At 46.2% G+C, this 12035-nt stretch overlaps 1 protein-coding gene across 6 annotated transcripts in view; it reads left to right on the top strand.

Annotated features, from left to right (window-relative positions):
* PRKCQ (protein kinase C theta) overlaps positions 1 to 11052 on the top strand; it is a 95908-nt gene extending 84856 nt beyond the window's left edge. For all 6 annotated transcript variants that reach the window (XM_090041590.1, XM_090041591.1, XM_090041589.1 and 3 more), the window contains 3 exons: positions 4861 to 5049; positions 7854 to 7982; positions 8945 to 11052. In XM_090041590.1, coding sequence (XP_089897716.1) covers positions 4861 to 5049; positions 7854 to 7982; positions 8945 to 9100 — 474 coding nt within the window. In that variant the 3' untranslated portion in view covers positions 9101 to 11052. The remainder of the gene's footprint in view (positions 1 to 4860; positions 5050 to 7853; positions 7983 to 8944) is intronic.
* Positions 11053 to 12035: the final 983 nt, after the last annotated feature.

Here is a 12035-nt window from a genome sequence, read left to right as displayed (position 1 = left end):
AGGGCTTACAGAGGGGCCCTGCAGGCCAGATCTGACTCGCAGACCGTATTTTGCCCACCCCTGATTTAGATCATACTGATGGCACTTAAAACATGAGCATCTGCATGTTAAAGCTCATTAACTCATGCTAAGAGCCCTGCGTGCATCTAAAAGTTATGCCACTTTGAGCAAGGGTTGGGCTTTGCTCCCTAGCTTGTGTTAGAGTAACTTCAGCCTGCTCCATGGAGATAAAATGAGCAATTTGCAGTCCTCCCACATCCCAAGATGCACTGCTGCTATACCCCTCCACCACTACCCCCAACACCTAGAGCAGGGATAGAGCCCAGATGTCCTGGCTCCTACTCAATTCCCCTGTTCCCCAGCCCTCTAGATCTGGGACAGAAATTCAATAGAGCAATTTAATGTAAATCAGTTAAGTCTGATACTACACCCATCCAGGTTTATTTTAAACCAGTTTTGGCCATTCTGAAAGTGGTTTATGTGCACTGAACTTTTGTTGTGTTACAGATTTGAACCAGTTTCAGATCACTTATATCAGTTTGTGTGTAATTTCTGTCCCCAGCCCTAGTGCCAATCAGAGCACTATCGCCCAGAAGCAGTATTATCCCTTAACATGTGACTGCTCACTGCATGCTCTAACTTTACCACCGTTTAACGTTCCACAGATCGAATGTGGTCTACATGCAGCATGTAACTTCAGCCCTATTTAACCTTCTGACCGATTTACAACAATCGTCGTTCTAGCCACAGAGTTGGTGGGGATGGGGCTTTATTTTTAATGCTCAGACTGATCTCAAGGAAAGGATCATTTCATTCTCAGCTACATCCCTGAGTCCATGCAGTTTCCAGCAATGAAAAGCTCAGTGAATGCACTGTTTATAGTTGAGTGAAATCCCTGTTGTACCGTGCAACTTAGAGCAGCAAGTCTCAACCTTTTTTTGTTCCAGGACCCATTTGTAAACATCGATGGCCAGTCCTGACCCAGTGCCCCTCACTCCTGATCTGCTGCCCTCCAGGCCTCAACCCCCTGCAGTGTGTGGGGCAGGAGGAGGCCCCAAGCAGGCCCTTGCAGGCTGGAGCTCTGCCAGCCTGTAAGGGATAACCCACTTTCCCACGTTTAAAAGGAAAATCCATTTTTAAAAGTTTGTTTGCAACCCTTTATATATTCTTGCAACCCATGGGTTGAGAAACGCTGACCTAGAGGGCTTCCACTACACCAGAGAACACCTTGTAGAAGTATATGTGGAGCTTAGAAAAAGTTTCACTTCCATCCTGCTGCTTTAAACACAGCTAAACCGTTAAACTGACTTAGCACATGGTATTTTTTTTACCTCCTTCTTTGGAAACTGAGTCATAGTTTCATAGTTTGTAGGGTCAGAAGGGACCTGAGCAGATCGTCTAGTCCAACCCCCTGCCATGGCAGGAAAGAGTACTGGGGTCAAACGACCCCAGCAAGATGTGCATCTAACCTCCTCTTAAACACCCCCAGGGTAGGAGCCTGCACCACTTCTCTTGGAAGCTGGTTCCAGACCGTAGCTGCCCTGACTGTGAAGTAGCGCCTCCTGATATCTAACCTAAACCTACCCTCTACCAGCTTATGACTGTTATTCCTGGTCACTCCTGGCAGTGCTCAGGGGAACAGTGATGCCTGCTGGTCCCCCCTGACTAGTTTATAACAGGCCACAAAATCCCCCCTCAGCCTTCTCTTTTGGAGGCTGAACAGGTTCAGGTTTAGCCTCTCCTCGTAGGGCCTGCCCTGCTGTCCCCTGATCATGTGAGTGGCCTCCTCTGGACCCTCTCCATGGTGTCGACATCCCTCTTGAAGTGCGGCACCCAGAACTGGACGCAGTACTCCAGCCGCGGCCTGACCAGTGCCGCATAGAGGGGGAGGATCACCTCCTTGGACCTGCTCGAGATGCATCTGTGGATGCATGACAAGGTGCGGTTGGCCTTCCTGACTGCCTCTCCACACTGCCGGCCCATGTTCATCTTGGAGTCAATGATGACCCCCAGATCCCTTTCCGCCTCTGTGCTGATAAGAGGGGAGTTCCCCAACCTGTAGGTATGGTGCCGGTTGTTCCTCCCGAGGTGCATCACCTTGCACTTGTCTGTGCTGAAACCCATCCTATTCTCGTCCGCCCACCCTTGTAACCTGTCTAGGTCTGATTGTAGCCTGTTGCATCCTTCCAGTGTGCCCACGTCCCCCCACATCTTAGTGTCATCAGCAAATTTGAACAGGGTGCTTTTTACCCCCTCGTCCAAATCGCTGATGAAGATGTTGAACAGTGCGACCCCGAGGACCGAGCCCTGCGGGACCCCACTGCCCACGTCCTTCCAGGTTGAGAAGGACCCATCCACTACCACCCTCTGGGTGCGGCCCTCCAGCCAGTTGGTGACCCATTTGACTGTGTGGGTGTCTACACCACAGCCCCCCAGTTTCTTAATGAGAATGGGGTGAGAGATGGTGTCGAAAGCCTTCCGGAAGTCCAGGAAGACTATGTCCACTGCTACCCCTGCATCTAGTGATCTGATCGTAAAAGGCCACCAGGTTGGTCTGACAAGACCTGCCACTGACAAACCCGTGTTGGTTGCCCCTAAACATGCAGTCCCCTGCTGGCCCCTCCTGGATGTGTGCCAGCATAATTTTCTCAAACAGCTTGCCTAGGATCGAGGTAAGACTAACCGGCCTATAGTTTCCCGGGTCCTCCTTCCTCCCTTTTTTGAAGATGGGAACCACGCTGGCCCTCTTCCAGTCCTCCGGTACCTCACCAGAGCACCATGAGTGCTCATAAAGCCGTGCCAGGGGACTTGCAATGACCTCGGCCAGTTCCTTTAGAACTCTAGGGTGGAGATCATCCGGGCCGGCTGACTTGAATACGTCCAACCCCTCCAGAAGCTCCCTAACTAAATCCTCGCTAACCCGTGGCCCAGGTGTGCCTCCCCCGGGGCCCGAGGGGGGCTCAGCAGGGAGGTGGCTATTCTGGTCCCTACTTAGGAAGACGGAGGCAAAGAAATCGTTAAACATGTTAGCTTTGCCATCTGGTGTGACGACCAAGTTTCCCATCGCGTCCTGCAAGGGTCCCACATTACCCGGGACCTTCTTTTTATCCTTTTTACAGGATTAAAGAGTCCTGTGTGCGTAATGATTGTTTGGACCAGAAAGCCTCTGAATCATCATTGCAAACAGGCTATTAGATACAGTGTCAGCTGTGAAGCAAAAATACCGAAAGCAGCAAGGAGCAGGTTGAAATGGAGTGACTCGTTGATGGGGTTGTGACAGATAGAGGCTACAGGCTGACTTGTACTTTCAGTGGACAGGCAGCTTTCCCATCGGTTGTATATCAATGTAATCAGTGCCATCAAAACAACAAATGAATTTGCTAAAGCCCAGCAGACAATAACAGGGGCTCATGGACACTGTTCACATCCTTTCATTTTTAAACTTGAGCCTTTTTGCCAGTTTGATTTTGATCTCTCGGGATGTCAGATGCTAGCAGCCAGTGCTGAAGATCTGGAATCTCGTTTTTTTTCCACAGTTCCCAGTATGTCTTACTTGAGATCAGTCTGTCTGGTACCGACACCTTTATATTGATCATGTTGTGGAAACCTCCCCTCCGTTTTCTACTGGGGATATATTCTAACGGAGAGGAATCCTCAACCAGCGTGGAGCATCAGGCCTGTAATGTAATGGTTTCCTCTCCCGCTTTCGTGCGATTAAAGATCCCGGTAAAGATCCCACTTGCAATTGCACAAAATCCCTGTGGGAATTGCAGCAGTCACATCACAGGCGGTGACACTTGTTCCTTCCTTCTTCCCTCCTGCGGTTCCTATCGGCCTTCCAACTTTTATTTATGACGGAAAACAAACCTACAGCATTAGCAGGTGAAGGGGTGGAGATAGCAGCGTTATCTGACATGCTGTCTGTGAACTCCCCGCAGGAAGTCCTCAGAGTACAGCTGGAAGACCACTGTTATGGTTGCCAAATTCATGCAACCCTGATGACTTAAATGTGTCCCCAAATGCTAAGCTGTAAACTAGGGTTTTCTTTAAGCACTGAGAACTGATTTTTCTTTCTTCCTATGAATTTTGAAAAGGAATTAAGGGCTGCTATGGTTTCAGCTCAGCAGTTCAGAGCCATTTTTATTACCTCTAACGCAGTAAACGGCAGGGTTTATAAGGTAACTTTGGCACATCCTTAACTGCTATCCATGTGAACACCTCTTCTGCAATAAATTTCACTGTAGTGGTAGTCTGCTGTTTCAGGAAAGTAAACTTCAGAGTAAAATAAAACTCAGCACATTCACTGAGCTTTTTTTGTGCCTAGATTTCAAAGGTTAGTAGGGATCTTTTTTTGTAGGTGAGGAAATTGAGGAGCAGAGATTTACCCACAATGACACAGCTGCTTCTGAACCCAAATCTTGAGCTATGTCCAGGCTGGATTTGGTGCGGGTTGAGCATAGGGGGCAAGGCCAAGTTGCTTTATGTATCCTTTATGCTCTTGATCCCATTACTGGCCAATAAGTAGTTAAGGTTGTCTTGAGAGGGCTCTAATTTACGGTGGTGTATAGCCCAAAAGGATTATTCAGGCAACCTGGGATGGCTGCAACTAAGAGTTGTCCTGACCACATTCCCAGCATCGGTAGCTGTGAAGAAGGATAGTGAAAAACCATTATGGTGATTGTGTGTTATCCACAGATGGCTTGGGACAGGCCATCAATTAGCAGGAAAACTAGCATTACAGCTGTCCTGAGGCAGTGCAAAACAGAGCAGTGGGACTAAGTCTTACATTGAGGTTCAAATATTCAAGTCACACGGTTTCGTCTTCCTTTCTCACTTCTTCCCAATCTCCGTCCCAAACAGATTTTGCTCGGGCAGAAATACAACAATTCCGCTGACTGGTGGTCCTTCGGTGTCCTTCTGTATGAGATGTTGATTGGTCAGTCTCCTTTTCATGGCCAAGATGAAGAGGAGCTTTTCCAGTCCATCCGCATGGATAATCCATACTACCCTCGCTGGCTCGACAAGAACGCAAAAGAGATTTTAGTGAAGGTAAGAAGGAACTGAACTTCTGGTCTTACAGGATAGGTATCATGATGCCAAACTCTTAATGTCTCCCTTGACTTCTGTGTCTTCTAAACGATGTGAAGAAAAACATCTTTCATACTGTGGAGAGAAAGACTGTGTTTTGTCTCAGGAACTCAAAGTGCAATGCCCTGCTCCAAAGCCATGTTCCTATCAGAGTATCCAGGTTGTAGCCATGTTGGTCTAGAGGCAAAAAACAATCAGGACTCGTGGTAGAGGAAATATCTTTTATTAAAAAAAAATAATTTTTTTTGCAAAAATCTAGTTGGTCTAATAAAAGATCTCTCCTCTACCACGAGTCCCAATTGCTGATGTTTCTATCCAGCTTCTCCTGAGTAGTGCTCAGTGCTTCTCACATCCAAGGACTTGGGCCACAGTGCTCTGAAATAATAGAGGTACCCTCCTGTTGCAGAGGCATGTTGCCAGGGAAGAAAATCTTGGATACACACCGGTCATCCTTGGACCAGTTTACCCCTGCTTTAGCAGGCAACTCAAACCATAAACCATTTCCTGCAAATGGAAACCACTGCTCTGCCAGCCTTTAAGTTGAAAGGCAGGGCGATTTTCTTGAAAATGTATCTAAAGGCAGTTTTCCTGCTGTAAAGTGCCTGTCACATCAGACCCACAGTGAGATGACAGACAGGATTCATCATCAGAAGTGCTCTGATTGACTGTTGAGTCACGAGTTGTTTGCTACTTTACCCAAAACTAAAACGCAGCAAATATCAAGAGCCTTGGGCTAGATACCCCAGTTGTATAAATGAGCATAGTCCTCTGTGGTCAGTGATGTGACGTAAGTAGACACCAGCGGAGTTGTGGCTCTTTAATGCTTACAGCTGGTCTCCTTAACCTGAATGACCAGATGTGGTTGGGATAACAGGAAATGGTCTTTAGAGTGAGCCTGAACTCATCCAATAGCCCCACACCCTCAACACGGCCACCTAACTTCTCCGCTGTTCCCATGTCCCTGGAAAACAGTGAACATCAATAATGAAGAATGAACATGCTTCCCCAAGGAGTGCGTAGCACCTCAGTAGAGATTACAAAGGCCTGATGGCATGCACAACACACCATCTTTCTGCATAAACAACTGGAGCCTTTGCTAGACTTATATTCAGTCATGTCAGACAGGCAATCTTCATTGTTGCCAAACACTGAACTTCCGTTTAGGGGGAAGAGACAGTCGAGCCAGTTATTGGCCATTCTCAATACCACTGACTGTTTTATTAAATACTCTGTGCTCTTTAGCACCGTTAGTAGAAAGCCCATCATTTAGGACAGGGGAGTCGACGTAGCTGAATTACAGTGATATCATCCATCTCCCGTTCAGCACGGGGAAGGGGCTATGGCTTGCTTGCTCAGAACACCAATCATAACCTAACTCTCATTTCTTTTCAAAAAGTCGTCGTCGAACTGCGTCCTCCCATCATTTCACCCAGCTGCTACTTACTGACATTTATCATTTGTTGAGCAGCAGCCATGTACTTACGAGTTACAGAGCATGCACGTACAAGGCACTGTCCTGCCCAATATGCCCAAAGCCTATGTCAGGTTTAAGGCCAAATTTTCAGCATCCACATGTGGGGCCAGGTTTCCAAAGGAGCTCAGCACTCTGCCTTTTGCGGAGGCCAGTGGGAGAGGACGGGTGCTGTGTGCTTTTAGGCGTCTTACCACCTTACAACCAGAAGCATAATGATAAAGTTGTATCGTGGTTTCCAAAAAAACACATGGGAACCACTGCCATACCTCTTTATCTAGAACTAGAAAAGCTCAGTGTGTTTACAGATGAGTTTGAGAAAGGAAGGAAGCCAGGCCCAGGACATCACAATAAGAAGGCCAACAGAAGAAAGGAAGGAAGACAGCATGCAATGTGCAATGACTGATCTCTTGCTGTGTTTTTATCAGACTTATTTAAGGCCCTGCATTTTTTTCCTCAGCCAAGGAACTCTGCAAAATACAAAACTAAGGGCTTCTACACATGTGCACGTGATGCACAGGCGCTTTTAATTAGCACAGCTCACTAATTAAAGCACCTGGCACCATGCTGGAAACACATGTAAGAATGCTTTTAAGCTACCTGCCTTCTGAGCAGGCCTGTTGTTCAGTGCTACATTTTCTAACATTTATGCCTTAAGCTTTATCTGTCCTAGCATAGAGAATCCAAAAAATCAAATGGCCACTCAAGCCAAAGGGCCCATCAGGTTAGTGTGGTTAGGGGCACGAGTTTCCACAGCTAGTAGCACACAAGGAAGTGACTTAGCAGGCATTACAACTGACCACCTGTGAGTTTGCAGACCACAAGTACTCATTTATAGCTGGGTCAGCTAGGATCAGTCCACAAAATAAGTCCACAGCAAGTCTTGAACTTGCACGCCTGGTGCTACGGCAAGACGCTTAACCACTTGCTCACTGCACCCCAGCACACAAGCAAGCACACATTTGCAAAACAGGCATCTCTGAAAATCGGTACAAAATCGTTGTGCACCTTTTTAAGTACATCATTGTCCATTTACTTTTGCCTGTGCCCATTTTGAAGGCACTACTTAGCTGCTGATGCAGAGTTTGGCCTCACCCTGAAAGAAAGTTGGAGCAAAGTTGTTCCAACCTGACATGATGGAATAAGCACCACCGGCAACAAGATTCAAGTCCTGACTCAGATTTGCTGCCTAACCCTACGTGTGTTAGACAGCACTAGGTCACCCACACAGAAATGTGCCAGGGTACAGTGTTATTATCAGAAAAGTGACTTATTTCTCCCTGTTGGCCTCCAGCTTTTTGTCAGAGAACCTGAGAAGAGACTGGGGACGAAGGGGAACATCCGTCAGCATGCTTTCTTCCAGGAGATAAACTGGGAAGCTCTAGAAGACAGAGCGATGGAGCCACCTTTCAAACCCAGAGTGGTAAGGACAAATCTTGGGGAATCAAACAAGCCAGATCCTTCCTTTTGCTCTATTATTCCCAAAGCACAGACACAAAAGCAAGTGCCAGTAGAAGATAAGAAGAGCCTGTATGCAAAGCACCTTTGGCATTTAAAGTAGTATTTCCAAGAATATTAGCCAGGCACTCTGGCAAAAATGTTAACAGCTGGGTGTCTAGACCTGTGGACTTTAATCTGATGTCTAATGGTCTTTGATCCATACTTAGGCATGATATTTTAGGTGCCTTCCCCACATTTAGATCAGTAAGAGCCTGGCTTCTAAGTCCTTTAAGAATCTGAGCTTTCATTGTGCCTATTTCTTGCATGCATTTCCCGTTCTGCAAACCAGGCCAAACCCTGGATAAAGGTCTTTCAGTTTGGAAGTTCAGTTAGGAAAATGAAGGCACCATGAAGGCCTTGTATTAGGTGTCCATGTTCAAAAGTCACCCCTGACTTCTGCTTCTCCATGGGATTCTGCTTCTCAGCACCGCTGACAATCTGCCAGCTCCGCTGCAAGCTCGGGAGAACCGAGTGCTGTTGATAATAACAACCACAGCTATAAAGGGCTTTTAAACTTCACAGTCTTTTGCAAACACTCTTTAATTGGCACATTTATGTAATCAGCCCTGTTTTATGGAAGAGGTAACCCTGGCTCTAATATTCCTATGTCATAGAATTTATGGGGTCAGAGCTGCAAAGTCTCCCATATAATTGATATACCTGCATGCCTGGGTATCGCAATGATATTCAGGTGATTAGCACCACAGTGTGGGAGAATAAGTTAGGATGGCAATATAGAGGTGACTGATAACCATAGCAATAGATACATGGATTGCCAAGGTTATATATTTACCGCATATATCATTAGATTTAATTAGATTCATTGTAAATGCTGCAAAATGCAACAGGTAACGCTATTTTTACTCCTTTATTCTTTTCTTGAAGAAATCACCCAGTGACTGTAGCAACTTCGACAAGGAATTTCTGAACGAAAAGCCTAGACTATCGTGTGCTGACAGAGCACTGATTAACAGCATGGACCAAAATATGTTCAGCAACTTCTCATTTGTGAACCCTAAAATGGAGAGGATACTTTCCTGAGGTTTGCCTCACCCAGCACTTTCCTCGAAGGAATTCTGTGAGCTGGTTCGAGCAACACTTTTGTCAACTGAGAACATGACTGATTTGATCAAGAGCCAGGAGAGAAAAGCCTACTGGTGACAGCTTAGACAGCATTTGTCGGTGTTCACTTGCTTCTATGACTGTAGCACATGCCAACCAAACTTCACTAATGACCATGTCTCTTGTGAACTATCTTGGTCTCTCTTCTCAATATTCATGAATTTGAGGGCATTAGAAAAAGAGTAGGTAGCCAATCCTGCTCCCATTACTGATGCATGTAGCCAGCAAAATTCCCCGTGCAAGGCGAGCACATTTCAGCCCTTGCTGTACTGTTCAGATTTGCCACTTTGGTGCCCAGTCCTGCAGTTCATATTCAGGCAAAATTCCCAGCGAGAGGGTCGTGAGCAGCAGGACTCAGATATCTCAGCAAACTACCATTTCAACTGGGCTCCTTTGCAGTTTCCGCGTGCGCACGTGCAAAGATGTACGTACGCATCCACGCATTTTTGCAATGAGAAAATACCTACCCACACTTTGAACCAGAAGATGTTCCCAAGTGCAAACATTAATATTTGTATATACAAAAAAAAAAAAACCCTTTGGGACAGGAAAGTTTTGCAGGGGCAGACTCCAACACTTGTATGCAAATATATCTTAGACTTCAAATCTAAATCTGAAACTTCTGTTGTAGCATGTGCGGTGTTCAGTGTAAAATGTGGCCTGTTTCTTCTGGGGTGAGACCCTTCATCTTACAACACAGTCAGGGATATCAAGGGAATCTTTTCCTTGGAGGTTTTTAAGTCCCAGCTACACAAAGCCTTGGCTGGGATGATGTAGTTGGGGCTGGTCCTTGCTTTGAGCAGGGGGTTGGACTAGATGTGACCTCCCTCCTAAGATCCCTTCCAACCCTCATTTTGTATAATAATCTTCTTGAACGGTGATTTACAGATTACAAGATTGGGCCTCTGCTCACCGCACAGTAGTTATTTACTTGAAGGAGAGAGTGTTGAGTACTTTCAAAAACTGCACCAAATTTATACAGCTGTAAATTATGTCCCTGCTCTTTGATATTCAGCACAGCTCTCAAGCCAGGTACAAAACTGCACACCACATCTCAAGATGAGCCTCTACCTTGTATGATACAGCAAATTATGGTCTCCCCAGTGGCAACAACAAGTTGCTGACCTATTTTATTCTCTTTCAGTGTTTGTCAAAATGTAGCTGGGCAAAAAAACCCATCTTCATGGTAATGAGATTTTAGAGGGAATCCTTTAGAAGAAAAAAAAAATTTATTCTGTCTTCTAAGATTTGCAAAACCATTTTCCTATTTAATCACTTGCTGTTCAAGAGAGAGAAATGGAAAGTTAGGAAGATCTAATGCCACTAAGTTACTTCTTTTCACTGACAGTCTAATGGAAATATTTGGTCTGGTTATCATGTCAAAGCAGAAACAAGGAGCCACATTCTCTGCTACGTGTAGTTCTGTTGACGCCGATGGAGCGACATTAGATTATGCCAACCGAAGATCTCGCTCAGTATTTAGCGTTTTGAAGGACAGTGTAATCTTAGCGACCCATCCATTTGAAATTTAGACTTTCTATACGTGGAACTACTTTCTGGGTATCATTAGTAGTGATTATGGTACTTGCAGTGTGTAAAATAGGTACTCAGATAGCACAGGAAGAAACAGCAGCATACAAGTCTGAGCTAGAAAAGAAAAGCATCCTGTTGTTAAAAAAAAAAAAAATATGCCAGTAATGTTAGTGTAATGGCTCTTGAGAGGTCGTCGTCTGTGCTGTATGAAATGTAGGAGAAATTTGTGCATACCATTTTGCAGCTGGTCGTCATGTTTAATTAGGAGTGTTAGCATGAATTTTAAAGTGTCAGTGGTGTTTGTACAGTTTAATAAAATATTGTGTATGACTGGAGAATGTATGTTAATGTGATTAAAAGGAGACAAAGAAAGAAGACTCATTCAAACCCATTCATACATTATGTGCACTCTGCTGCCTGCTCCCTCGTGGAATTTCAACAAGGAAACATCCAAGATGTTAAAAACTACTGTAAGAACTAAAATACACTTCTGCAGCAGGAGATATGCACACTTACATACCTAGCTCTTTGCTTTGGATTCATATCCATAAACACACTCTTGGACTTAAATATCCAGGCCCATTCTTTAAAAAACCAAGAAGTCTGTGCTTTCTGATGAAGGATGGCTTGGAGAAGTAGACAGTGCCCTTCTCCCTTCCACTTACAGGTTAGGGAAGGGGTCAGCAACCCTGGTACACACGCCAGAGCATGGCACGTGAAGCACACGTGCCTTGGGGTTGACAGCAAGGAAGGGGTTGCGCTGCCACAATGAGGATCGGGCCCATCGCAGCTCCCCTACAGTCTGCCCGGAGATGTGCATGCACCTGCCACCAGCAGTGAACAATGCTGGGGCTCTGCAGACCTCAGTACAGTGGCTTGCTCCATGGCGGGCAGCAGGGGCCTGCCCAGAGCCCAAAAAAGCTGATCCTTGTTGTGGCAGTGCAGCCCCAGGCCCCTGCCACCCACCATGGAGCCTGGGCTGCCGGCAGCTGCGCCAAGGTCCACAAAGCGCCAGCCTGGCTCATTGGTGGTGGCAGGTGGATGCACACCTTGGGGCAGATGGTGGGGAAGGGGCCTGGGCTGCGCTGCCACAACAAAGATCAGGCCCTCCTAGCCCCCCTGCCACCTACCCCTGTGGAAGAACTTAAACCCACATCCTGCATATGGATGCTGTGGGCTTCCAGTCTTTCCTAATCTTCAGGGCATGTCCCCCACGTGACTGCTCTAGCCACCGGGCTGCAAGGTATTCCAGGGCAAGAGGCTCCCATCATCCTTTCTTCTTGAAGCTGTTCTGCTCGACCTCCCATAGGATATGAAATAT

Source organism: Crocodylus siamensis, chromosome 4 (genome assembly GCF_052110815.1).
Source record: "Crocodylus siamensis isolate JL-2025a chromosome 4, ASM5211081v1, whole genome shotgun sequence".
Classification (NCBI taxonomy): Eukaryota; Metazoa; Chordata; order Crocodylia; family Crocodylidae; genus Crocodylus; species Crocodylus siamensis.
Note: the sequence above shows the minus strand (reverse complement) of the source record. Positions and strands in the feature narration are given on the sequence as shown.